General features: G+C 51.6%; 2 protein-coding genes across 4 annotated transcripts; both read right to left on the minus strand.

Annotated features, from left to right (window-relative positions):
• Nucleotides 1-3,083: 3,083 nt before the first annotated feature.
• Nucleotides 3,084-9,410, minus strand: Slc22a17 (solute carrier family 22 member 17). 2 transcript variants are annotated; one of them, XM_021203532.2, is made up of 10 exons: nt 9,145-9,410; nt 8,519-9,010; nt 8,326-8,429; nt 5,980-6,134; nt 5,184-5,349; nt 4,856-5,001; nt 4,611-4,716; nt 4,222-4,439; nt 3,873-3,984; nt 3,084-3,710 (listed from the first exon to the last, which is right to left on the minus strand). In XM_021203532.2, exons 2-10 carry the CDS (start codon nt 8,783-8,785, stop codon nt 3,422-3,424), a joined length of 1,563 nt encoding a protein of 520 aa, XP_021059191.1. In that variant the 5' UTR covers nt 8,786-9,010; nt 9,145-9,410; the 3' UTR covers nt 3,084-3,421. The 2 variants fall into 2 exon arrangements, with proteins under 2 accessions (XP_021059191.1, XP_029397709.1); XM_029541849.1 differs by having other exon boundaries at nt 8,519-9,007; nt 9,145-9,289.
• A 3,598-nt stretch (nt 9,411-13,008) lies between these two features.
• Nucleotides 13,009-22,942, minus strand: Efs (embryonal Fyn-associated substrate). 2 transcript variants are annotated; one of them, XM_021203185.1, is made up of 6 exons: nt 21,602-22,942; nt 17,236-17,514; nt 16,838-16,978; nt 16,031-16,747; nt 15,671-15,760; nt 13,009-13,907 (listed from the first exon to the last, which is right to left on the minus strand). In XM_021203185.1, the coding sequence occupies exons 1-6, from the start codon at nt 21,617-21,619 to the stop codon at nt 13,473-13,475; spliced, it is 1,680 nt and encodes a 559-aa protein (XP_021058844.1). In that variant the 5' UTR covers nt 21,620-22,942; the 3' UTR covers nt 13,009-13,472. The 2 variants fall into 2 exon arrangements, with proteins under 2 accessions (XP_021058844.1, XP_029397791.1); XM_029541931.1 differs by lacking the exon at nt 21,602-22,942 and having other exon boundaries at nt 17,236-17,347; nt 17,434-17,496.
• Between the last annotated feature and the right edge of the window lie 4,440 nt (nt 22,943-27,382).

Raw genomic sequence — 27,382 nt, forward strand, 5'->3', positions numbered from 1 at the left:
AAAAAAAAAAAAAAAAAAAGACACATCAACTGGTGAAGTTCTCTAGGCTTTTATTGAAAAGTACTTCTCAAACAAGTATCTACTGAGCATCTCCTAATTGTGGGTTCTATTAAGGATGTTATGCTTGTAATAGAAAAATAGAGTCATTCTGTAAAGTGACCTTACTGAAGGATGGGGTCAGTTTGTCATACCTGCTTTGTGTGCCACCAAAAAAACAAAACAAAACAAAACAAAAAACAAACAAAAAAAAAAAAAAAGGAAAGAAAAAAATTGCAAAAAAATCCCTAGGTTTCCACTCAAATTTGCTCTTCCGTTTAGTATGGGGACGGGGAGGTGACTCACTCAGTAGTCAGGACCACTTGCAGGACTGGCTTGTCGCCTTGTACCTTGTGGGTCACAGTGACTGGGTTCCGGTGGACACAGTCAGGGAGTACTTTCACCCCCTGAGGCAAAACTGAGAAATCCATCTCTGTTGCTTATAACAGTGTCCTGTGAGTTCTAGCTGCTGGGGTGAAAGGTGAGAGCCACCATATCTGACTTTAGAAGCACAACTAAATTTTCTAAAATTGTTATGAGGAGGTACACACGTCATGGCTCAGGTGGACAACCCTGTGGAGACAGTACTGTCCTACCTTTACGTGGGGTGCAAGGACAGAATTCAAGTTGCCAGGCCTGTGCAGCAGGCACTTTTACGCACTCAACCATATACCTGGCCTAAAAGTGTAATTAAAAGAAAAAAAAGTATGTATGAGTGCTCTACCTGCATGTACACCTGCGTGCCAGAAGAGGGCATCAGATCTCATTACAGATGGCTGTGAGCCACCACATGGTTGCTGGGAATTGAACTCAGGACCTCTGGAAGAGAAAGTCAGTGCTCTTAACCGCTGAGCCATCTCTCCGGCTCAGATGTGTAATTTTTGTACTGCTCTTATATTCTGCTAGCTTAATAACCTTGTAGACTTTTTTTCAAAATGAGGTCTCACACTGTAGCCCCAGCTAGCAAGGAACTTACTGTGTAGACCAAGCTGGCTTCAAACTCACAGAGATCTGCCTGCCTCGGTCTCCTGGGTGCCGAATAAGGAGATGTTTTTGTCAGGGAGCGTCTCCTGTCTGTAGTTAGACTCTACTATGGTCTGAATTTGGTAGCTCCAAATGTATATACTGAAGCCTACCCCCAGGCGTGAGGCTCTCTGGGGACGGGGTAAGTTACAGGGCCCTGCTTTTATAAAAGTGATTGGTGCCCTTCTCCAAAGATAACCCTGAGTTTTCTTGTCCTTCCCACCATGTGAGATGCAGCAAGATGTCCCCTCTGACCTCCACATCAAACCCGCCAACACCCTGAGCTTAATCTCCCCAGGCTCCTCACAAGGAGAGGTAAGCAACTTTGTGCACTGTGTTGTGATACTTTCTCTTCGAAGCCACCCCCACCGTTACACTTGTCTGCTTGTATTTCCTATACAGACTGTGATTCCCTGCCTTAAGAGTTTTCACACAGTGAACAAGATGAGGCGCTTGTGCTCCTTCCAAACCTGAGGCCAAACCAGACATTGGTAGCTAGCTAACTACTGTAAAAAGTTGGTTGCATGTGACCGAGCGACCAGGTTGGCTTGAGAAGGTGAGGCTTGACTGTTGGTTTTGAGGCAGTACTTCATGTGCTGCAGGCCAGCCTTGTCCATTTCCATGAGCTTTTTGATCCTCCTGCCTCCACGTCCTGAGTGCCGAGATTCAGGGCATGCACACGTGCACAGAGAACCATACCTCAGGTTAGTGCATGCTAAGAAAGCACGCCACCAACTGGGCTGCAGTCTCCTACTGCTACTTCCCAGGGGTGCCAAGAGATGTCTTCTCTCACTGCCAAGGGGATGCTCAGGTTAAGGGGAGGACGCTAGAGTACAGAGACCAGCTCTAGAAACTTTTTCTTTTATTCTTTTCTTCCTTTTCCTTTTTGTTTTTGGTGTTTTTGATTTGTTTTGACAGGATTTCACTCAGTAGCTCTGGCTGGCCTGGAACTTACTATGTTGACCAGGCTAGCCTCCAACTACAGATCCTCCTGCTTCTGCCCCCAAACGGTTGGGGTTAAAGGCATGTGCCACTGTATCTAGCAGAGCTCCGGCTCTGTGCTCTAAATGGACCTCACTAGCGTTGTAAGCTCAGACAAGTAATCAAGTCCTTGAGCACAGCCATTGCTCATTTTCAAACATCCAGTTCTGTCTTAACTGTGCAGTTTTCTTTCTCCTTTCCTATCCCTCGGTATTAACGTGCTACTCAAGCTAGCTAGAGAAGACCTGCTTCTGGGAAGGAATCCTGCTGGAGTTCCTGCAGAGACCTGCCCGTGCTATACACACTTCATTTCCCCCACTGAGCTCCCACTTCAACCTGTCTGCATCTGATAAATCCCCCCCCTTTTTTAAATATTTTTTTAGAGGTTTATTATTATATTTAAGTACACTGTAGCTGTCTTCAGNCNCACCAGAAGAGGGCACCAGATCTCATTACGGATGGTTGTGAGCCACCATGTGGTTGCTGGGATTTGAGCTCATGACCTTCAGAAGAGCAGTCAGTGCTCTTAACCACTGGGCCATCTCTCCAGCTTCGATAAATTCCCTTTTTAAGTACATCAATGTCAATGAAAGAGATTACCTTATCTTAATGCACATGCACATTATTGTAGGCATAGGCATGTGGGTGCTCTTGGAGGGTGTGAGATCCCTGGATCTAGGGTTACAGGCAGTTGTGAGCAGACAGACATAGATGCTGGGAACCAAACTCAGGTCCCCTGGAAGATCAGCAAGCATTCTTAGCCTCTGAATCATCTCTCTAGCCCCTAAAGTTAATTCTTATAGCTCCCAACAACACAACCTTAATTGTTCCAAACACCTACCTTGCAGCTGAAAGAATAAAGAGAGACAAACTGTGAAGCACCTAGCAGGGTCCTGGCCTACAGCAGACAGTGAATGGTTGTTCTTGCTTTAAGTGGACATTTCAGGACAGGGCACAGTGAGAAAGACGATGTTGCTACTGTCTTATGCTCCACCGAGGAAAGTCTTTCCCCAAGAGATAAAAGGACAACACAGGGAGGGAAGTCCAGGCTATGATATGCTCATTTATTCAAAATGTCTTTTATTGAAACAATGAAAGAGCGAGAAAGAGCGAGGTCTGGGAAATGTCTTTGGGCATAGGATGGAGCCCAGACCTAATGGTTATAGCATGATGCTCTCCCCTGGCCTGACTCTTGCTGACGGAGTGAACAGAAAGCAGCGGGGAGGAGATGGGGTTGGGAACGGCCCTCTGAGCTCTCCTAGACGGCTGGCGTGAGGCGCCTTTGAGCCTTTTGTATGGGGTAGCCTTGCCCTCCTGTCTATCTTACTAGCCCTCTGCCACCTTCCTGGATAGCCGGCCTCCCACCAGGCTCAGAGGCTGCTTAGAGGGCAGGGTTAGGAGTGGCTAGCAACGGGACATGGTCACAGCGGTTAGGAGGTGGCTGCCTCAGCAGGGAAGGCCGACGGCACAGTTCCCCATCCCGGAGTACCTCGGGCAGAAGCTTGCGCTTGGTCTCTGGCAACAGCATGATGCTGAGGATACAGAGGAGGGCACAGGCCGCCAGGACCACATGCTGCAGGAAGGCTCCATGGCCCATGTGGAGGCGCTGAGCTGGACAGCTCAGTCCCCCGAGTGCCCCAAGTGCCATGATAAGGCCCAGGCCACGGCCGCTGAGAAACATGGAGAAGGCACTGAGACTATAGCTGTGAGCCTCACCTCAGCTCTTCTCCAACAACAACTTCTTCTTCGTATCCTTCATCCCTTGACCTCAGCCAAAGGTCTCGAGGCCTGGCTGGCCCTGCCCCTCCCCCTACCATCACCTCTGCTCTTACCGGACAGTGGTGGGGATGATTTCAGAAGCAAGGAGGGTACTGAGGATGGCAGAAGCTTGGGAGGAGAAGAGTCCAAGGACAGAGAAGGTTGTGATCGCAGCATCGTTCAGATCTGGGGACCAAAAGGTATATGAATGGAGGCAGGGAGCTCACACCTGGCCTGTTCTCAGAAGTCAACCTCCTGGGTCTCAAACCCTCTGCTTCATGGGCTCTGGGCATCAGTAATGGAGTGGAGAAACGGACAAGTTTACACAACTGGACAGCAGTCTAGGGAGGGTCGAAGTTTTAGAGATAGCTCTGTTGAGAGTCCCTTACTGGGCCCACAAGGTAGAAAAGAAAAGATGCTCACAATCCCACAGCCCCAGCAGGACCAGGGATGCAATCCCCGTGAGAGTCATTGAGAGAAGCAGGATGCCCCGACGGCCAAAACGGTCCACAGTCACCCCCAGGAAGACACAGGCCAGAGCGGCTGTGCCACTGGCCAGCAGAGAACACAAGTAGAAGTCTGACGGGCTGCCTCCTCCTCCCACAGGCTGGTAGCAGTGGCGAATGGCATGGGCAATAAAGCTGCGCAGCAGGTGGGGGAAGCAAAGAACAGCGTCTGATCCCCAATCCACAGCTTCCCACAGCTCCATCCTCTGCAGGGTTTCAACAGGGTCCCCCCCCCCACCACCACCACCACCACCATCCCCTATCCCGGCTACTGGCCTGGCCCTCAGCTCAGACAGCCAGGCTCACTTGGTGAAGCCCAGGATAAGCAGATTTTTCCAGATGTTGCGGTAATTGAGGAGGGACGCGAAGGAAAAGGTGGACGTTGCAGGGAGAGGACAGGTATTCTCCAGTTCTAGGGGGGAAGTAGAGGAGCCCTTAGAAATAGCCGAGACTCCAGGGTCTCTCACACAGAGGTGGAGAGCCTGGGCAGGGCGCAGCTACAACCCCACGTACAAGTCATCACACACAGGGACCCCGTGCGTGCTTCTCACCCTGCAAAGCTTCCTGGGCCTCTTCTCCCAGCATCTGCCCATGGGGCCGGTTTCGCTCAGCCAGGATCCTCAGCACAGACTGGGCTTCCTCAATCTGCCGCTTCACTATCAGCCACCGTGCAGACTCCAGAAACAGACCAGGCCAGCTATGGGCAGGGTGGTAGGGTCAGCTGTAAGGCCCTCTTTCTCTGGATGAAGGGATGGAGGGATGGAAAGCTACCACCTCTGAGGGGCTGGGCGGTTGGTGGAGAGGAGCGGTTTCTGTACTAAGGGCTACGCTGGAGACAAAGATGGCAGAGCCAGGCCAGAGGTGAAGGGTGATACTAACCCATAAAACAGGAAGAGGATGCAGGGAGCGGTGATCATTCGCTGCAGAAATCGCCAGTCCTTAGAGACAAGGGCCAGGCCCAGGAACAGGAAGTGCCCTCCCACCCCTACCAACTCCCCTGCCAGGGCCACCCGAAGCCTCTGGGTTGGGTCGCACAGCTCCAGGCCTGGAGATACAGCAGGGATGAGGGGAGGAGAGCCAGGGAATGAGGAGGTGTGAGAGAGGAGAGGGAGGGGTGGAGGAAAGGACAGAAAGCAAGGTCAGGCCCCAGAAGGGGCTGCGGCCGTCACCTCCCACAGACTGACCTCTGGGTGGTAAGGAGGGGAGCATACACCCCTCTCCTCACCCCTAGCTAGACTTTAGGCATTCTTGGTTTGCAAGTCCTTTTACATTCCATCTCTGATTTGACCTTCAGATCGACCCTTATCCAAGGTCACAAAGCCTCCCGGGATTTCATTTAGAGAGGGGTGTGAGACCTTGTCACACTGGACTTACAACCTCTCTGCCGCAGTCTCCCAAGTACTGGAATTATAGCCATATGCCACCATATATGGCCAATACTTCATTTTTTAAAAACGAGGCTCTATTCTCTGACAAAAGTAAGGCCAGGTCAGGATGTTAAACATAACAGCCAGTGGGAGGACTGTGAGAAGCAGCAGGACCCCCTGCCCGGACCCTTTAAAAGGCCTGGACATCTGAAATCTGGGACCTAGGGGCAGCAGAAACTGTCTGGAGATGCAGAAAGGAAGGCATGAGACCCAGGGCAGAGAGGGGTCTCTGGCAGGGTGCCACTTACGCATCAGGTAGACACCAAGGTCAACACCAGCTAGCAGGAAGCCCAGGAGAAATCGAAGAGCCATAATGCCTGTAGAGGAGCCTGCAGCAGCTCCTCCCACTCCACAGGGACCCACAAGCCCCAAGGTCAGCAGCACAATCCCACGACGGCCGAACCTGGAAAGTAGGGAGGGCTGCTGGCCACCGGGACCCCCTGATGGAGGAGGGTCTAGGTGGAGTCTAGCTGCCCACTTCAAAGCTGATGTATGAGGGTGAGATGCAGGGAGCAAAAAGCTAGAAAAGATGGCCGAGTGGGTGTGGTGAAATACACCTTTAATCCCAGCACTTGGGAGGCAGAGGCAGGCGGACCTGTGTGACTTCAAGGCCACCCTCAGGAGTTCCAGGGCAGCCAAGACTACCACATATACAGACCTTATCTAAAACTGAAAAGAGAGAAAGAGAAAGAGAAAGAGAAAGAGAGAAGACGGCAGGTGATAGGGATGGGGCCATACCTGCATGTCTGACTGCTGGACAATGGGCTCTAGCTATGGTTTTACAGGAGGGGGGTCATGACCTTTGGGGACAGGGCTATCCGTCAGAGATTAGGACATTCAACCATGGGTGTGAGATCAACCATGAGGGGGGAGAATGAGATCGCGCCTAAGGGATTTGCCTTCATACTTGTTGGTAGAAGCTGTCATGAGAGGGGATAGATCTTGTCTTGCTCAGATCCCCCAGGTCAGCCAGAGGTGCTGGGTGTCACAGTTCTTCTATGCAGAGGACTCCTGATCTGGGAGGTAACCAGTGGCTGCTTGTACATGCGGATACTATTTATCCATCAGTGAATGGGGCTGAGACCACTGTTCATAAAGTTGGGGCTTGGGGCTAATTAAACCTATGGGTAGGCAGTGGGATGAGTCACTTCGGGAGAGGAGCTACTGATTCAAGGGGATGGGTCTACTGATCCATGGGATTAGAATATTTATTTTTAGAGAACGGATCTTTAGTGGTGGAACAATTGAAGGTCTTAGTACAGGCTGGTGGGTGCCAATGGGGACAAATAGGTTAATCTATGAGAAGAGACATTAGGGATAGGGAGATGAGACTGACTATGGTGGGTATTGGTGGCTGATGATGGTCACTAATCCTAAGCCAGCAAGGAAAGGGCTACAGGGCTACTAAATTACTCACTGCTGGGAGATGAGTAATGGGCAGATGAAGACCGACAAGGTCCATGGGACTTGGGGAAGGAGCAGGGAACACCTTTACCTTGGAATAAGGCAGTTGGTTAAGGCTATTTTTCATGAGGATGAGCTGATTTGATTAATGTGGTTAAGGCTTCTGACTTTAGGAGACTAAATTATCCATCACTAGGAACTGGCTCCATAGGACTGAGGGCACTGAAGCTTGGGGGAGACTCTTCTCTGTGGGTGTAGGACCACTGGCCCACAGGTGTATGTGGTTACTAAGCACTGAGGATGGCTATTGGATTGCAGGAACCTGACCACTATTTTGAAGTATTAACCGATGAATTACTTAGGCGGGACTGTAAATCTCATGTCAGTAGTCCTGGTTTTCCGAAGCAGAGGCAACAGGGATTTGCATCCACCCAGAGGGTTACTAGTTAGCTGGATGATCCACTGCTCTTTGGGTGAGATACCACTGATTCCTGGATATGGGAGTTTGGGTCCAAGAGGATCTGAAAGCTCTGGGCAGTCATGAAGACTGTTGGTTTGTGAGGCCCTCCTGGAGTCAGAGATCCACAGGGCAGAGGCAGTGGGTGGCGGGCATGGAAGTGTGAGTTACTTCAGGGAGTATCGAGCAGAGATAATTGACAACCGTAGGGGTTGGGGCCCTGGTCGGAGATGGGGGGGGGTGTCATCCGTTTGTGAAGTTAACTTATTGGTCAATGGGAATGAAGCTGGTTATATTTGGGAATTAACATTAAGTTTTAGGAATGAGACGAGCTAACAGTCTGTGCAGGTTATTAATCAGTGAAGAAATGTGGAGGCCAGGTTTTGGTTGAAGAATCAATTAACTTTTGAGGTGAAGCCTCTCCTCTGTCCCATGGATACAGATCTTCTGATAGTGACTGGGTCACGAGTGTGTGGTCACTTCCTTAGCCTGAGATCTAACTGAAGATCTTTGTGCTCAGGAGATAAAACAAAACAAAACAAAAGTGTGGAAGTGGGTACTGAATGTGTATTTCTTGATGGGGGGACGAAACAGTAGTGACACAGGAGTCCAGAGGAGGCTGCCGAGGATACACAACCGAACCATCTGCGTCCTCTTGCAAACCCAGCTGCTTGGGCTAGCTCTGTCTGCAACCCCTCTTTTCTATCAGCCCTACCCCCCACAACATCCTCACCTGTCCGCGGGGTAACCGAGGAACAGGTAGCCGGAGGCAAAGCCCAAGATGAAGAGGATCTGCTCCAGGATCACCTGCCAGCCCAGGTCACACACCAGATCCCACTGGGGACGTGAGAGTGGTGCAGTCGCATAAGGCAGGGTCCTCGCTGCCCTGGCCCACTCCCACTCCAGGTCCCGCCCGGCCGCCTCACCTGGCCGATGGCATTGGTGGTGAGCACGGGCAGTCCGTTATAGTCCCAGTCCTTCAGGCAGTGGTTGAAGTCCGGTGGGGCGAAGCCACTGCACGAGGGGTCCGTACTGGTGACGACTCCGCTGGCGGCGCTGGCTGCTAGGGCCGCGCTGGCGACGCTGACACCGCTGGAGTTGGGGGGCTGCTCCCAGCCCGAAGCGTTGGGGGGCAAGGCGCCGTAGTGGCAGTGCAGCGGGGGCGCCAGCGTGAAGATGGGGTCTGAGGCCATGCCCAGAGCCACGAAGAGCACGGGCAGGCAGCACAGGCCGAGCTGCAGCTGCTGGCCGCCACCCAGGGCCCCCACCTGGGCGAGCAGAGCCTCGAAGCTGAGGGGGCCCGGGGGCGCGGCCAGCGACAGGCTGCTGCCCAGCGCGTCGCCCTCCCCCTCCCGCCGGCGCTCCCGCTCACCCTGCAGCTGCTCGGGGGGGACCGCATCTCCGAGGCTCCCGACCTGCTGCGGCGAGGGGTGGGGGGAGAGAAGGTGAGGCGGGGGAGGCCGCGGGCACGCGGGGGCCGCGGGTGGGAGGCGGGGCGCGCGGCGCGGGCGGGGAAAGGTCGCCCGAGGCCCCCCGGGGCGCAGACACTTACTCCATTGGAGCCGGGGGCGATCTCCACGGTGCTGTCGATTTTGTTGCCGCCCCCGCCATTGGGCTCGGGGGTCCCGGTGGCTACTCGGGGAGCCAGCTTGCCGACCGCTGGGGCCCTGTGGGCCGCGCCGAGAGAATGAGCTGTTGTCTGGCCCGGCTAGGTGCGGAGAGCTGGGACGCCGAGGGCCGGGAGACCCCGCTCTGCAGCTCTGCAGCCGCGGGCGCCTCCTCCGTCTCTACGGTCTCTGCGCTGCTTTCCCCTCCCCTTCCTCCAGACTCTCCTCCCCTTCCCACGTCAGCAGAACCTGGGTCCAGACTGTTCGTCAGAGATAAAGGGGGGCCAAGGCCCCCCGTGGAAGGAGGGGCTGGGGTCTCCATCGTTTGTTTCTTGGGGCTGCAGGTCATTGCGGTTAAAAAAAAAAAAGTGAAGGATATAGCGGGGACAAGCGCCCGAGATGCCTCCTTATTCCAGTTCTTCCCTGTCACTCATTCATCCATCCATTCTGCATCCTTCCACATTAATTTTATCGATACAATTTAGTAAGTGCCTACTGTATCCCAGGCAGTGTATGAGGCCTGAAGGATTAAAGGATGGACAAAATGCCCTGAGAGGTGGTTTCTAGGGGAGGCAGATGGGTAATTCAGTAATTGCAGTGTGGTTTATGCAGATTGAGGAATCCGTTGGCACCTTGCTTCTGCTCTCTCGCTTCTGTTCTCTTCAGGGGAACAAGTCTCTTCGTTTCCCCACACCGAACTTGGTTGGATCACCATTTTCCAACAACGTTTGGCACTGCCGACCACCTCTTCTTCTAAACTTCCTCCCTTGACTGCCAAGTCTCACTTTGTGGGTTTTTTTTCCTCCTGTCCATTTTCTCCATGGCAGTCACATGTTCCTCCTCTTGTTCAGTGTCATGCATACCTTCCCATCTCATACCTTTACCTCTGCACTATTTGTATCAGACACCATCGACCCAGACAAGATGCAACTGCTTCCTGTTCCCACCTCTTCTCAGAGTCTTGAGTCAGTGAAGCAAGCAACCTCTTGGGAGCCCACATAAGTGTGTGAATGTCTTAGAGGCCTCAAGAGCACAATCATGCAACACCCTCTCCATTAGTCTGGGTGTCTTCTAATGCTTCCCCCTTTGAGAGGACGGCGCCTTCACCATCCACCGATGGTGAGCTCCGATGTTCGGTGTGTGCCCTTGGAATGCCTTCATCTCATGTCAAGACCCTTATAAAACTCTTCCTACTCTTCTGCTCCACGGTTCTCTCACTCAGGGTGGACTGACTGGTGTTCGGAGGCCACGCTGCTTCTCTCCATGTTACTTGTGATGTGGATGGAACGATCATTTTTTTAAAATGCAGATGCTTCATTTTTTAAAAATGTATTACTGTGTAAGTGCATGATGCGTATGTGTAGGCAGGCAGGCCATGCTGTGTTTGTTGGAGGCCAGAGGCTAACTTGACAGTTCCTATCTTCCATCTTTTCAAGGTTTCTAGAGAAAAGAGTGATTTCCAGGCCTGCATGCTGAAGCACCTTGCCAGAACCCCAAATGAAGGTCTGATTCCATCTCTTTCTTGCTCAACTGCCTTCAATAACTTGTCTTACCAAGAAAAATACTCTAGACAATGCAGCACACCTGTCTGGTCACATGATCTCTACATGCTTGGTCACATGATCTCTGTAGCCACACTTCTCACCCCCCCCCCCACTCTTCACTCCAACCACCTGGCTAGCCCTCTTTATTTTTCCAGCATCAGGAGGGCCTTTGCACAAGCTGGTTCCTAGGCCAAAGGCTTCTCCTGTAAGGTTCTCTCATCCTTTGGCTGTCAGTTCAAGCATCTTTGCCTCAGAGAAACCTCTCCTGAGCCCAACTTGCTATCCAAAGTGTGGCTGGTGGCCCCAGAGCATCCGTACTACTTGAGAGACTGCTAAAAATGAACAAATCTTGCCCTCATTCAGACCCTTGAACCATAATTTTCAACTAGATACCCAGGCATATATGGGTATTAAATTTAGGTACTTTCATGGGATTTAGAAATGTAATACTTGGTTATTACATTTCTAAATAGGTATTTAGAATACCTATTTTCTAATTGGTAGGTATTTCACCCTCAACCCCAGGTAAACTGAGGAAGGAGTACCGAGTCTCAGTAATCCTCATTTCTCCTATGAACACCGTGGAAGTCCGAGCCAGATTCACTGCTTCATTACTTCCTCTGTTCAGAAAATTTCCAAATACAGGAGTTCTTCTCTAATGAAAGTGCCCTCAGAACCCGAGACCCCCACCCCACCCCACCCCCACGTCTCTTTCAGATTTACTGTCTCTTATAGCCTGAACTCCCCGGAACTAGTTGGTCTCCATCCTTCTCTTTATCCTGGAATATTTCCGTAACTTTTTTGTTTCGTGAGACATGGTCTCACTATGTTGACCAGGCACAGAAATCCACCTGTCTCTGCTTCCAAGTGCTGGGATTGAAGATGTAGCCGGGTGTGGTGGCGCACGCCTTTAATCCCAGTGCTTAGGAGGCAGAGGCAGGTGGATTTCTGAGTTTGAGGCCAGCCTGGGCTACAAAGTGAGTTCCGGGACAGTCAGGGCTACACAGAGAAACCCTGTCTCAAAAAAACAAAAACCAACCAAACAAACAAAAAGTGTGATAGCCCAGCTTAGGTACTCTTTAAGCATTTTCTTGCTTTCAAAAGCTCTGTAAGACCATTCTGATCACTCTCATACTAAAGCTAAAGACAAGAGTGACTGGAGTGACTTACACACAGAGAAGAACCTGACACATCTACTATCTGAACTAAAGACTCCAAGTTAAGGGTTCATTCTGGAAAGCTTATCTGGAAGACAGGAATGCCCTTCAATGTATAGGGGTGAATCTGTTGGCCCCCTGAATCTGAAAATGTTTTCCTTCAGGTATGATGAGAAAGGTGCTCAATATTGAAGAGACAAAAAGCATAGGGGTGCCAAGATCCAAAGATTATGATTGAAACTTTAGGTGCTACTAAGCCAGGGTCTTGGGGAAACAAAACCAAAGTGGTGGTTACCTTTCTGTGGTTAACGGCTAGACTGATGGTACCTCCATGTAGTTAATGGCTAGACTGAACATCATTTAAGCCACGGGCTGTCATCTCATCAATGTCCCGAGGACTTCTAACCTGTTGGATTCATCTGCAGTCTCAGCTTCTAAAAGTGACAGAAACCTGGGGAAAGTGTCCCTGATCAGCCAGCAGCGGCCTTTTGGTTGGCTACAGGTGGCCTGAGAGGGGGGAACAATGGGCCAAGGTTAGCATTCTGGTTGGGGTGCTCTTGAAAGAGGTACCTTTGAGGCTATTGTGGTTAAATCCTCCACATCTGCACCCATTTAATGATATTGTGTGACAACAAAGTCTGCAAACACTAGCCTTAGACCCTTCTTGGTTCTTTTGTCCCATGTCAGCTCAGGCATGATCTCCCAGCCTTCCCGACTAAGACTCCTTCTCCAGCTGCTCCTAGTTGCGTCACATCACCCACAGAGTTCCATCACCAGCAACTTATTTGAGAGAGGGTCTCACAATGTAGCCCAGGCTAGCCTCTAACTCATAGATGCAGATCCACCTGCCTCTGCCTCCCAAGTGCTAGAATTTAAGGTATGCAACGTGGCACCTGGCTAGATTTTTTAAAAGATGCACTCACAGTAATTGACTTGCTGTCTATCCTGGTTTTGCTGAAAGAGTATACTCTTTATGTACCTTTGGTCCATAGCAGGAACTGAAGACAAGACTATCGAATAGGTCTTTGAGGAGCAAAATTACAGTTTGTGTCTCACAGGAATGGGGAAGGGTGCCAGGCCTCACCCCACAGGCTTTTAAGAAGCAGAGTCAGGAACCATACGGTAGTGTTTATTGAGGTGCACACCATGCCTGTGGCCGGTTCTCCTGACTTGTGAGGGGAAAAGCTCTCCAGTGTTTCTCAGACTATTACATTGTCATCTTCAGCCAAGAAACAGGTGAGAGGCTCTGTGTGGCGCCAAGTTTCAGCCACCTGATTTTCTGTGCTCCAAATTCCCCAAGGCAGAAGGCAGTACAGCGACCTCCACACAGGATAACGAGGAGACTCCAATCCCTCCCTACCCCAGATGGCCTGATGCCTGCCTGGACAAAGCAAGAAATATTAAATATAAATAATTTATACAAAATGGCTCATACAAAAAGCAGTAGGTACGGGGGAAGAGAGGCCTCGGTGAATGGCTAAAATGACCAAAAGAGATGAACCTCTAGCCGCCTTCAACATGGAGCGCAGGGCTCTGGCAGGCAGGGGGCGGGAAGGCTGGACGAACAGGCCCTCAGGGGAGCAGGCCAGCGAGTAGGGTGGTAAAGCGTAGGGCCTGCCCTGCAAGCTCTGCCACGCATCGTGCCATCTCTTGGACCGCAGTGTCAGATGGGTAGCCTAAGGCAGCTCCCTTGATAGAAAGCACAGTGGCCCGCAGAGTTTGGGCCAGCATTGTGCCTGCAGCCCCCACCTGTGCTCGGAGAGCTGCAGAGGCCGCCAGCCGGCCTAGGGTGTCTCCAACAAACACCAGGCGGTGAGCAGCCACCACCACCCGTTTGCCGTGGGGCACAAAGAGACATGGCGGCTGGTTGGCCTGGGTGCTGGCCACCAGAGCTGCCACGGCAGCCTGCAGAGCTGAGTAATGGCTCTGGCACTGCCCTGCGTAGAAGTGCAGAAGTTGGAGGTCTCCAGTGGACAGGACCAGTGGCTCCTCTGGGGACAGAGCGTCCTGTGGATGGAGAAGAGGGTTAGTGAGGACAAAGTGATCGATGTCACTTCCACTCTTGCTGCCCACCCCTCACTCACTCCCTCTGTTTTTCTTTATTGAATGCAATCCCTGTATATATTTTTTTCTCAGCATCAAAGAATGTAGACTCTCAAAGACAGCAGTGAAGTGCCCAGAGCTGATTCCAGAAAGATCTGAATTCAAATAATCCCAGGCAACGTCAGAGAAGTCTCTGAACGTCCTTGGTTCCTTATCTCAGAGTAGTCTAGTGCTGGGGACAGGGCTTTTCATCCTAGCCTTGCCTGAGTCTGTGTAAGGCCTGGGCTTGCTTCCCAGCATCATGAGAACAAACTGCAGTAAGCAAAGCAAACCAGGGAGCATGGTTCTGTCCTGCCCAACATGAGCACAATGAAAGCCATGTTTTACATGGTTTTAAATAGCCACATAAAAAAGTAAAAAAATGTAGCCAGGCAGTGGTGGCGCACACCTTTAATTCCAGTACTCGGGAGGCAGAGGCAGAAGGATTTCTTAAGTTTGAGGCCAGCCTGGACTACAGAGTGAGTTCCAGGACAGCCAGGGATACACAGAGAAACCCTGACTTGAAAAACAAAAAACAACAAATGCAAAAACCAAACCAAACCAAACCAAACCAAACCAACAACAACAACAACAACAACAAAAACTGAAAATGTTATCTACATCTAAATGTTTAAGAACACAGAGCATCCATGTGTAATCAAACCAACTCTGCAAAATCAAATCTGAGCCTGGCACAGTCGGTTGCTCACACTTGGAACTGGAGAGCATGAGATAGGAGGCTTGCTTTGAGTTCAAAGTCAGCCAGTGCTACATAGTGAGATTCTGCCTAAAAATACCAATAAAAAGGACCCTGGTATGTATTTTGATTTTTAGACATCTAGTGTGAGGCGTGTGAGGGACTATGTGTACACGTGGTGCAAACATGCCACAGCATGTATGTGGAAGTTTGTTCTCCCCTCCCACCATGAGAGCGCTCGGTTAGATTCACCTCACCCCGCTTGGCAGCAAACGCTTTTGTCCACTGAGCCATCTCTCCAGGCTCTTGATATACATCTTATTTTAATTCAGACCAGCCACATTCCAAGTGTCCAAAAGCCACATGAGGTAACTGTATTAGATAGTGCAGGTCTAGCCTGTATTCTGTACTGTATTCCGTATAAGCACCACATGAGCATTACCTCTGACTGTGACGGCACAGGCAGCCTTCCTAGCACAGGATCCAGAGCTCAGGGAATACCTGATGGACAGGGGGCTACTTGGGAAAAACCTAAGGAATGGGGGATACTAACTATATTATGTCCTTCTGGCCTTTGGCTAAGATCTGGTATAGTGGAAACTGCCTCACTTTGAAGGTCCAGAAAGATAAAGCAATTGCTACAGCACCCTAGGTTAATCACTGGTGGAGACCAGCTTAGGAGCCAGTCTCTTAGGAACTCAGAAATTCACTGCTGGAGAGAAGTCACCTGGCCAGCCTTGATCCATTGCCCAGAAATTCTTTCAGCTCTCCTGGCTACCCGACTTCCTTCCAGCAGTCTTTCCTGTCTTCCTGAATTCCCCAAAGACCCTTCTATGTTCCAGCACCTCCGCTGACTCGAAGCTCCTCGCTGCTCTGTCCTTGCTTCCGATGTCTTTAGCCCTGCCCGCCCTGTCTCACTGATGGCTTGGCTAAGAATACCCATTCCCCTAAGTTCCAGTCCATCTTCTCGAGCACGCCCCTCCAGGTTTACCTTCTGTTCCGCCAGTCCCCTCTCCAGCAATTCAGGATCCGCTGGGAAAGCTTTATCCGGGGGTTTAGAACCCTGAGCTTTATCCACACCCTGCAGAGGGATCGCTTGTTAGTGTTAGGGAAAGGGAGCTGAATATAGTCCCCCTGTTGCCTCTGGCTCAGTCCTTCAGGAAAGTATTCCCACCATCAGAGCTTGTAGTCTTTGCCCTGGGGGGGACAGCTGTTCACCTTCATGCTGGGATTAAGGCATGTGGCATTCACTCAAGTGGTGTGGGCTAGTGCTGGAGCCCCAAGCCACTGGGCAGGAAGCCAGGAGAAAGGGAAATAGAGACCCTTTTGGTGGGGTCGCCCGGGATCTCACCTTCAGATGCACGTAGTCATATTCCTCGGCCATTGGGATGCCTTCATATTCATTGTGAGGGCCTGCTGGATCACTGTCTACCTCCCTGCACTCTGGATCCCCCTCGGGTTTGAGGCCCCCATAACCAGGCAGGCAGGGTGGGGGAGGGGGCAGAGGCCTGTCCTGGATACTGCCCTTTCGGCCTGGGGCAGGAGAAGGAGCTGGGGAAGGAGCAGGAGCCTCAGAGACAGGGAGGGCAGGCAGAGGGCGGCGGGACAGGCTCTCAGTGGACGGTAACCTGGGCCTGTGTTGGGGTGGAGAGCTTCTGATCAGAAGCTGGGCCACAGTGTCCAGGTCAGTGGAGGAAGAAGCCGCTGGAGGCTCTGGAGACGGTGGTTCTGGCCCCAGCAGAGGCACATCATAGATGCCTTCATCCGCATCCCTGCTTTCTCCATTTGCCAGTAGTTCCTCGGGTGCTTCATACAGGTTGAGCAGAGCCGAGGCCCGTTTCAGGTTGGAAGGGGCAGCATAAAGGGGAGGCCCTGGTTCCCGGCCTCCTTCCCACTCTGGCTCCTCCAGCTCTGCGGGTGGCTTTAAGGCCAGAGGCACATCGTAGGGCGCTTCATCCTCTCCAGAGGGCTGTGGGACAACTGGGGCCACAGGACAGGAAAAGGAGGCTGGGGAATCATAGGGACAGTTGGCGGGAGCCCGGAGGATGTTGGGAGGCACATCATAGACCTGGTGGGAGGGGTCAGCATTAGCCTTCAGCTCAGCAATAGACGAGCCCTGTGAATTCTGGCCCTCACCCAACATGCACAAAACTCTAACCTCTGCCACGTCTCTGGAGGCAGTCAGATGCATCCCATTGACTCTGGGGACCTTGTAGATGGAGTCAGAAGAGGGTGAGCAGGATCTAGCTGGAAGTCCCGAGGCAGAGCAGGGTCGAGCTGGTGGTGGTATCACATACACCTAGGGGATGAAGAGGTGAGTGTGTCAGGAGTGGAAGCCATTGAAACAGATACGCAATTTCAGGAGCCTCCTCCCTCCACACTTCCTGTGGTGAGCTTAGAAGCAGGTGGCAGAAAGACATCTAACGACCAGTGAAAGGTCGTTAGGGTCATTAGTGAAGGGTCAAGGTCTCAGTCAGGATCTCCCTGCAAATCTGTATCCAGGCCCTGGAGAGGGCAAAGATCGCCAGGCCTGGGTTGAGAGGCTCCACTTCTTACCTCCTGCTCCTCACAGCCACGGTCCGGGGTGGGACACAATGAGCCAGGCTGGGTGGGAGGTGCTGGGCAGAGGCTAGGCTTGGGTGCTGGGCCAGCAGGCAGGAGCTTCACTCTGTTAGCAGGGACAATACCCTGCTGGCCATGCAGAGAGCAGAGGCACCAACCATCTAGTCCACCAGCACCCTCCCTCTGCAGTACCCGTAGAACATCCCCTCGGCGGAAGGACAGCTCCTGGGGGGACTCAGCAGTGTTGTCATACAATGCCCGGGCAAGCTGGGCCTGGTGGGAGAGGTTAGAGGAGAACGGTTCTCTCACACACGGATCAGGTCATGTGGGAACTAGACAGCCTCCCCTTCCAGTCAAGCTAAAAAGTCTTGCTCCTGACTCGGCTGCTCCTCATAGGCTCTGCCTTGCCAACGTCATGGAGGGCACAGTCCTCCTCCTTCTCGTTTTTTAAAACCTGTCTCTTCCATCTTAGTGCCTTTGCACTTATATTCCCTCTACTCCAAGTACCATCTTACCGACCCTTTTACATCCTTCAGTCCTGAGAAAACGTCTCCTCCAAGGAGAGGCTTCTCTTTCCTCCATCCCATTCTGTGCCTGGATCCACCGTTTCCTTTAAAACACTTTCTATTACTCAGGTATTGTTATTATTGAGTTCTGCTATCACACTATAAACCCTGTAAGAACAAGGGCTGCTCTACTCCATGACCCCTCCAATAGGGTGCCACGCAGAACTGGTCCTCAATACATATTTGTTAAAGAATTTCTTTAAAGCACATGAAGGGGTCTGGCTAGTATCTCCCATAGACTCTCTTTCATGTTCCCTCTGTCCTCCAGTGATTACTCCCCCAAGTAAAAGGTTAGGTTAAGCAGCTATAGAGACCCATCTTTCTGAGGAAGCCTGGGAGACATCTAGACCAAGTGTTAAGGCACACTTGAGAAAGAAAACAAATAGAAGCTGTTGCTCTGTTCCTAGCCTGAACAAATACAGTATTGCCAGAAGAGGCCAAGGAAGTATAGAGAAATGTATATATACTATATGTATGTAAACTATAGTATGTATAGCTGGGAGTGACAACTCATGTTTGTAATCCCAGCAGTTGGGAGAGCTGAGGCAGAATTGCTGTGAAGGTTCGAAGCCAGCCTGCAGACCTGTCTAGACAGGAACCTAAGCTTTCCCCTTTGAGGGCCTGAGCTTAGGTACTGAGTCATAAACATGAAGTATCCAGAGACTCTAAAGTCTTTACACCAAGTCTTAGTTTCAAAATCTCTATCTTAGAAGGCAAACCGGGGCACAGGTTTAGGCTTGGCCCAGTGGTGTATGGCTGACGTGGCCGGAAGAGCATGGTTTGATGTCAGAGCTTGTACTCCTTCAAGGGTGCTCCCTATGCCTTCTGCAACCACTGTGGTTTTCTTTTGCATTACTTTGTTTGTGTGCATGTGTGCCACAGTGTACAGGTGGGGGCCAAAGGCTAACTTACAGGAACCGGTTCTCTCCTTCCACCATGTGCGTTTTGGGAGTTACACTTGGTTCCTCAGACTTAGCAACAGGCACTTTTACCTACTAAGCCACCTTTCTAGCCTGTCCTTTTTCATTTTATTAGTGCAGCAGTAGAGAGGGACAGTGACTCGGAGGTGAGGAGGGGGTTTGCATAGGTTCCTATACACAACCTCCTTCCGTTCTCACTCCTCTCAATGCTCCTGTTCCGTAACATCCTTTGGGAGAAGCAAGGTTATTCCACTCAGAGCATATTCAGCTTCAGTTGTGATTGCTAAATGACTGCCTGCCAGTAGGACCCCAGGCAGTGTGGCTCACCCAGAAACACTGGAGAAGAGCCAGTTAGACCCTGCTGGCCAGGTAGCCATGTGGGTCCAACACCTCTAGCTTCTGGGAGCTCCTGCACTCATATGTACAGACCCTCACAGTTATAGATACACATACATAATTAAAACAAATGAATACAAAGTATTTAGTTAAACCTAGTCTAGTGGTGGAGGCCTATAATCTCAGCTGCTTGGGAAGCTAAAGCAGGATGATTGAAAGTTTGAGGCCAAGCCTGGGCAACTTATTAGATCCTATATCAATATGAAAAAGGCTGGGGAACTGGAGACATAACTCAGTTGGTGGAGTGGTTATCGTAGCATACAAAGGGCTCTGGAGTCTTTCTTTAGCCACCAGGATTGTGGGGCTATAGACCTGTTATCCCTGTACTTTTGAAGTGGAGGCAGAAGGATCAGGATTAGGCTTCATAAAACTTTGCTTTAAAAAAGAAAAAGAAAAAGGCTGGGTATCTTAGTATGTAGCTCAGAGACAGAACATCTGCCTAGGAAGTTTTGAGGCATTAGGTTCAGCCTCTAGTATTATAAAAATATAATCATGATCATGATCATGATCATCATCAAATAAACAACTAAACATCCAGCTGTACCTGGATGCTACTGGACTGTAGGGGCGAAGGATGCTCAGCTCACGCAGACATGCTGTTCCTCTGGGACTGTTTTGTGCTAGGAAGCAAGTTGTGCAGTCCTGTGCTTCTGCTCCCAAGCAACCCATTCACCCTTCCTTCCTTCCTTCCTTCTTCAAAGTACTGGGGTCAAACTCAGATCCCTTTGCATGGCAGGCAAATGTCGACCTCTGAGCTACATGCCTAGCCCTCACCACAGTATTTCTGATTATACTGTGCCTTCTAAGAGAAGCACGTCTACAAAGAAGAGAGCATGCTCCACAGACAGTGATACAGATAGTGGGCATGTGGAGGCCAGTGGGCTCTCCATTCTCTTTTGCCTTCGAGAGGGTCTGAGCCTTAAGCTCACTGACTTGGCTGGACAACAAGCCTCTGGAATCCTCTTGTTTCTGCCTCCCCAGTGCTGGGCTTACAGCTGAGTACCCTGCACATGGCAGTAGCTGGGTACTGGGGGGTCAAACTCAGATCCTTAATTTATGCAGCAAGCACTTTACCTTCTGGGCCATGCCTCCAGCCCCAGTGCCTTTCCTTCTAACTGAAAACTAGAAATTAGTATTTTGGATCTAGCCAGTGATTAAAGTCAAGGCTGTATGTGCAGGCAGACTTGGGGGTTGTGTCCCTTTCTTGCTTGAATGCCTTTAAGATTTTAAACATCCCTGTATTGTAGTGTCCTCCATTGCAGATTTTTCTTATCTATAGACAAGTACCTATTTTTGAATGATAAAATGTCCTTGTAAGGTTGAAAGCTGTATGAGATAATGCATCAAAGTTTAGTGGGGGAGGGCAGGTGTGTAAACTGTAAAAGTTATCATTGTTATGATCCTGTGAGTTTCACTAGCCTAAATACTCCTCACCCAAATACCTTCTGAACTTCAAAAGTGGCAGTAACTCCAGGATCCTGACAGCAGCTTTGACACTTTGACAGGAAAAGGTCTTGTCTAAGGAATGAAAATTGTATCCACCCTCAAGGTGTTCTGTGGCTCCCGGCTTTTCTTTCACTTTCGTAATTTTTCTTCCTGTAGCCACAGTCCAGGAGAGCAGGTGGTAGCCTGGCTTCCCCTGGGAATCCCCAGCAAGGGCTGGAGAAGCTGAGAAAGAATGGATTTCTTCTACAGACTCCAAGACAGAAAGCAGAGGTGCGGCTGTATGGCTCCTCCCAGTATTAGGTTTGAATTTTATCCAATGGAGCCATGCTTTGCAGTTTGCCTAAACCCAGGCCAGAGCTGCTCATAGGATGATGGATTATGGGTGGGTGTGATCCCTCCTGCTTTATCTCCTCCTAGGGGCCCAGCTGACTTGTGGTGCAATGGCTGACTTATTCGGGTGGCAGGGTGCCACTGCGCTCTCTGGGAGGCCTCCTCCCGCAATTCCAACAAGCCAACTGTCCCTGTCTCTTGTCCCTAGTCACTAGAAAGTGGCCGGAGGCGGGCTGACATCATCTCCCCTACTCTATGTTATTTTCCCCAGCCTGTTCACCTGCCTGTTTTTCCATTTCCCCCCAATCCTTAGAGTCGGGCTCCCTTGGCCTTGCATTTTCCTTGGGCTTCCTGGTCTTTGTCAGAAAACTCTTTTTACCTCCCAATTACAAGCCCCTGCCAACCCCCAGCAGGCATCTGTTTCCAACCAGCAAGAGCAGATAGGATGGGGTTACACTCCGCCCTCCCCCCCCATCCCCCAACTATCCACAGCCACTATAAAGAAAGAGATTAGGGAGAGAGGAGGAGGGGCCAACCCAGAACCAGAAGGCACAGGGGGTGAGGACTGAGAGGGAGAAAGGAACAAAAGAGAGGACGCTGCTTCTGGGAGAGGAGATCAGAGTGGATAGAAATAAACAGGACAGTGCGTAGAGCAGCTTGGAGGCCTCTGCCTGGCAAACCTCCTTTCCCTGGTGAACTCACCGACGTGGCAATGGCCATGGCTCTGGCCTCCAGCGTCGCCTGCTTCAGGCCAGGCTCTGTTTCGCTGACTTCAGCGATGGCTGCCCCACACCATGGTTCCCGGCCTCCAAGTCAGAAGGTCATCCCAAGCTGTAGCGCTTGAGGAGATGCCTCCCCCAAAGTTGGAGGAAGAGAAAGAAAACCCACAAAACTTTCCAAATAGGAGGCAGCTTGGCCAAGCAGGAGGAGGAGTAAGGCGGGCCTGGGCGTCGCTGCGGGACCTCATCCAAGGGGCGCGCTCTAAACTGTCCCCAGGGTCTCTCGGGGTTCCAGGCCCCCACAGCTGCCGCCTTAAGTCGCAGAGGCCTCCTGGACACACATGGGCTCACAGCTCACTTCCCAGGCTAAGAGACAGGAGCTGTGACTGCTTTCGACGCCTCTCCAGGCAGCTCAGGCTAGCCCTGAGGGCTGGGAGAAGCCGCCTGAGTGGTTGGGCTGGACGAGCGACTCTAGGGTCCAACCCTCTCCCAGCGGCGCAGAGCGGTGCTCCCAGGGCTGTCTGTGGTCGTGGCAGCTAGGCCACTGCGGCGGGACCCGCGGGGAAGGAGGAGGAGCGACAACTGAGCTGCGTGTCGCCAAACTCGCTCAAGTCAGCGCAAAGGCCGGCGCCAAAAGGCCTAAGAGCGCGTGGCGGTGGAGCTGGGCCGTCTGCCCAGACCCGCGCCGAGGCGAGCTCTCCCGGCCACACTCCTTCCCAGCACAGCCGGGTCTTGGAGGTGGCCGCCAGGCACCTCTCTGTCTCAGCGCTCAAGGGCGCGCACCACCCTTTGCCCCGGGCACCCCACTGGCCCCAGTCCCCGCTCACACACCCTGGACCGGGCCCTCGGCGCGTCCCAAAGCTTAGGGAAGCTCCAGGTGTCTTGGGGAACGAAGAAAAAGGCCACAGAGCAAAAGGGAACAGAGAAGGGGAGGAGCAGTGCTGTGGGGTTCGCCTAGCGTCGAGGTGGGGACACTGAGGGTTAGAAAAGGTCCGGGGTCGCGCGTGGCCCCCGCTCACCCCTTGCACTCCGCGCCCCTTCCCTCCCTTGCCCGGGCTCCGGCTCCCCCCTCGGCAAGCTCTCCCTCCCCTCCCCTTGGGCCCACTCCTCTCGCGAGGGGCTCGGGCCAGGGGATTAAGAGAAGGGGGAGGAAGGGGAAGCCGCCGGGAAAGGGGACGATCCTTTCCGAGGCGGTGTTGAGTTTCAGCTCCCGACCCTCGGGCCAAACTGCGCGCCCCAGCCCGGCCCCTCTCCCCCGCACCTTCCTCCTCGGGACCGCGCAGCAGACCGCCGGGTGGTCTGGTCCGCGCGCTCCGGGGAGCTCGGCTCTGCCCGCCACGCCCCCGCTCTCCCCCGCCAGCCCCACGCCTCTCCCTGCCTCCCTTTCATTAGGCCCACATCTGTCTTTCCCGAGGGAGGGGACGCTCTGCTTCCGCCGCGCCAGGGTCCAGGCGGTTTGAGCACGCTGACTTTTCAGGAGCTCAAACCGGCGGCGGGGAGTGAACCGGGGAGGACCAGAGGGCCACAGGCTTGGAGTCTGGTGTTGAACAAAGATTCTGGCCCTTGGGAGAGAAGCAGAAGCCTTAGCGTCTGGCTCCCGATCCCAGGCTGGCCGGTTGCGCCGCCTTTTAGCCTCCTTTGCCAGTCCGGGCCTGTTTCTCTCCTTCGGCTTGGCCCTCGCTGCTACTGGAGCAGCTGGAGTGGAGATCGTGGGCAGAAGAGGACAAAACTCTTTCAGAGGGGCTGAAATCGGGAGTTTCAGCCAAACCCGAGCTCCTTGCTTCCTTTACCCTTCCTGCGGCCTCCCTCTAGTCACCCTCTTCTCTAGACTTTACTTGGAGGAGATACACATCAGAGCTTCTCAGGGTTGGGAGAGATCTTTCTTCTTCAAAAGAAAAGAATTTGGGGCGCGGGGCGGGGGGGATGTCCTGGTAAGCAAGCTGCTAAATAGAGGAGGAAAGCTGTAATGTTTCCCCAGTGTTTATGTTTAACAAATGAACACTTAAAGCACAAATAGACAACCAGCTTAGTCGTAACCTCTTTACAAGAGAACAGATAAAATCTTACTTAAGGACCTTTGAGAACTGGAAGCTTTGAGACCACTATTCCTCCACCACACCCCAGTGTTCCACAGGCTTACACACAGAATTTTCCAGAACCACCTGAGGGGACAGTGTTTACTGCCTGATTACCTAGATCCCTCTACCGAGGAAGAGTTGGCACCTAAGGGGTGGCTCAGTGAAAGTTTCAGGATGAATGGTGCCGGCTTTGGGCAGTGGTGCTGGAGGGCAGACCTCATGCCCTGGCTGGAAACCTTCAACAGACTCAGACTCCATTAGAATGAAAAGGAATTTTAAAGCTTCTAGATCCACCTGGAGTGAGAGTTCTCCTGTCCCAGTTTCAGTTTGCCTGGAGGTGGTCGCTAGGGAAGCCTTTCTGTCCTCCAGACTCCAGTCCTGGGGGAGAGGATGTGGCCCCCTTTGGCACTGCTAAGGACTGAGTATGACCCCTACCCAGTCACCAGCACAAAACAAAGGTAAGCAGGACACCTTGGTCCCCAAACATAAGCACTCTGACAGACACAGAGAAAGAGATGCAGTCCTGGGGAAGCTAAGCAGAAGGATGTGAAAGGTCCAGGCAGGGCTGCATTTGAGAGATGGGTGGGGACCTCTGAGCTTGAGGAATGACTTTAGGTAGGGGCAGCTTCTGTCTTGGGAGTGAATCCTGGCTTGTTAGCTCTGTTACCTTGGTCTAGTCATAGGCCATCTCGCAGTTTTAATTCCTCCCGTGTAACAGTTGCTTTGGCAAGGAGAACACAGATGGAAAATGCCCCTTCTTCCTCTAACAATGCTTTCATGAAAACCAGATGTTCTTAGCTGAAGGAATGGGACCCTTTCCTGCAGTCTTGTTTTTTTTTTTTTTTTGTTTGTTTGTTTTGTTTTGTTTTTTCCCCCTTCTGGTACTCACTCTGTAGACCAGGTTGGTCTCAAACTCAGAAATCCCCCTGCCTCTGCCTCCCAAGTGTCGGGATTAAAGGCATGCGCCACCACTGCTTGGTCCTTTCCTACATACTTATACCCTCACTTCTGCCCTCTCCTTTAAGGTTGCAGGTACTCAGGTATTCAAACTAGGAAGAGTTCTAGCCTCAGGGAGCGCTTGAGAAAACTCTGGCTGGATAGGGGTGATGCCTTGTGTAGAGAGCTGCCTCCTGTGGTCTTGCACCTAGGTTTGGCCACATTCAAAGAGTAGCAAAGAAGGAAGTCTTCCCAGCAGGGTCTATCTATCTTTTCCCTTCCTTGTCCCACCCACATGCTCCTCCTTCCTCCTCCTCCTTCTCCTCTTCCTCCTCTTCCTCTTCCTCCTCTTCCTCACATCCCAGTCCCCTCTTCACCCCTAGTTTTTCCATTCGCATTGTCCTGTTGCTTCTGAAATGTATCAGGGCCTCCAGACCCTTCCCAGCACCAGGGCAGAAAGGCCTTTCCCGTTGTTAGCCTTGCCTTCCCACTCTCTCCAGTCTCTCACTCCCACAGCAGCTCTGTGCTCTTCCTATGCCGGAGCATGGTCTCATTCTCTTCGTTGCACTTTCTGCTCTAATAGGAAGGTATCGTTCCCATTGTTTATCATCTGTGTCCTAAACTGGAAGCCTCGGGAGGAGGAGGCTCGGCCTCTCTTGTCTTCCTCTTCATTCCTAGCACTTAGAATGCCAGTGTCTGGTGTGCAGTAGATGCTCAATAAATATCTGGTAAGCGAACAAATATTTGATGAATGAACACAGGAGCTATGAATATAGGGCAACTTGGGGTTAGCCTTGGAAGGTAAATTGGGTTAGACTTGGAAAGATGCCATCCCTAGGTCCTTGCACTCCTCATCTGATAACTCCATGTGTTTCCCAGATCAAACTGGGTTCTCCTGGAAGGTAGTTTCCTGGGCTTGATTGTTCAGTACTTAACAATCCCATTAAAAATAATTAGCGTGCTGGAGAAGTGGTTAAGAAGAACACATACTGTTCTTCCTAAGGACCTTAGTTCAATTCCCAGCACCTGCATCAGGTGACTTACCTTGTAACCCCAGCTCCAGGTGGATCTCTCTGTGGGCACTTGAATTCATGTACACAGCCCCCCCCATACACGTAATTAAAATAATAAAAATAAAAATTTAAAAAATAATTTGTATCCAGGGCCATTATCACCTACAAATCATAACGTGGGAGTGCTATTCTAGAGGTCTCCATCTTTGCCATTACTGGGTCGCTCAGAAAAGTGTGATGGGGTTGCCCCATTGCCAAGAGCAGCTTCTGCTTACCAGCAGGTATGTGGGGATTTAAACATTTTAATAACCTGAGTCCTGGCTTCTTACAAGATGAATAGAAATGAACTCAATTCCATGGATGCCACACTGTTTTAGGCCCTTAGGTCCAGGGCAGCTAATCTTTTTTGGTGCCTCTAAGATCACTCACTGCAGGGACGCACTACCATATACATTCCTACCAACAAGGAACCAGGAGCCAAAGGAGCACCCAAGGTCATGAACAGACAGAAATCTCAAGGCAGCGGGAACGGGCTTGAGCACCCTTCTGACAGACACTTGTATTTAAACTCCCAGAAAGCCCCAAGAGCTTTTCTGAGCATAACATAGAAGACATAGTTCATTACATTTCTCCTTCCCTTTTCTGGCAGGTGCTGACCTCTTTCCTCAGAGGCACGGGGAAGGAATTCCAGCCCCGTTTGGCTGCCAGGCAAGTAGAGACATGTTGGGAGGGTACTCCCGATGTCAGATGTTGGGTCAACCTCTCTTTGCTCCAGGCCCCAGCATTCTCCCCATTGCCGCCCCCACACCCCTCAAGGATTCCCTGGAAGCTGAAATGACTCAGGGATTCCAAAAGTAGTCACCCCAGGAGGAAACCCTCTGGAAAATGTTTCTCATGGCAGGGAGTCACCCTAAAGTGTCCCACAAAGCTTCTACCGAGATAAGGACAGGCTGAGCAAGCAGGGTTGGGTGGGAGCCTGTGGCTCAGAGACTAGGTTCATGGGTCAGTCTAGTCATTGTGGTATGGGGAAAGCCAGCCCTGGGGAAGACTGTAATTGAAGGGAATTCCATCTTCTTTCCAGAGGCTTCCTCTGGCTTCGGGTACAGGAGGCAGAGAGAGAAACCCCAAATGCCTCCTATGAAAAACAATGTCTGCATCATCCAGAGCAGTTCCATTCTGCAGTGTCAATAGTTGAGACAAGAATCTGAAATCATTTTCTGTGCCTAAGAGTACCTGTTCTGCACTGGCCAAGGCCTGCTTCCTAGGTTGTGCTGGGGGGGGGGGGGGGGACACACCTATAGGAATCCTTCTCTTTGATACAGCACTGCTGGCTAAAGGACCCTACTCTGGGCTTGGGGTTGCTAAGGAACACCACAAGCCACCTGAGACCATGTGCCAGACAAAAGGCTGGGGAACAGGAAGCTGGAACAATGGATCCCAGCCAGTGGGGCTGGATGCCAAAGGGGATAGGAATGCCCTGTGGTCTTGGGCAGGTGCAAATGAAACACATCCAGTGCAAGTCCAGGGGAACAGGAACACATTTTCTCTGGGGGCTCCCCTTGCATCCATAGCCACCTGAGGATTGGCTCATGCTAGAAGCTTAGGTTTGGAGTTGCTGAGGGCTGGAATGGAAAGCCAGCTCAGATTTTTTTTTTTTTTTTTTTTTTTTTTTAATTGCCTAACCTTGAGTAGATGATTGGGGTTGGGTCTCCCTTTCCTCGACTTCAACATGAGGAT

The sequence above is a fragment of the Mus pahari genome, chromosome 8, assembly GCF_900095145.1.
Source record: "Mus pahari chromosome 8, PAHARI_EIJ_v1.1, whole genome shotgun sequence".
Lineage (NCBI taxonomy): Eukaryota > Metazoa > Chordata > Mammalia > Rodentia > Muridae > Mus > Mus pahari.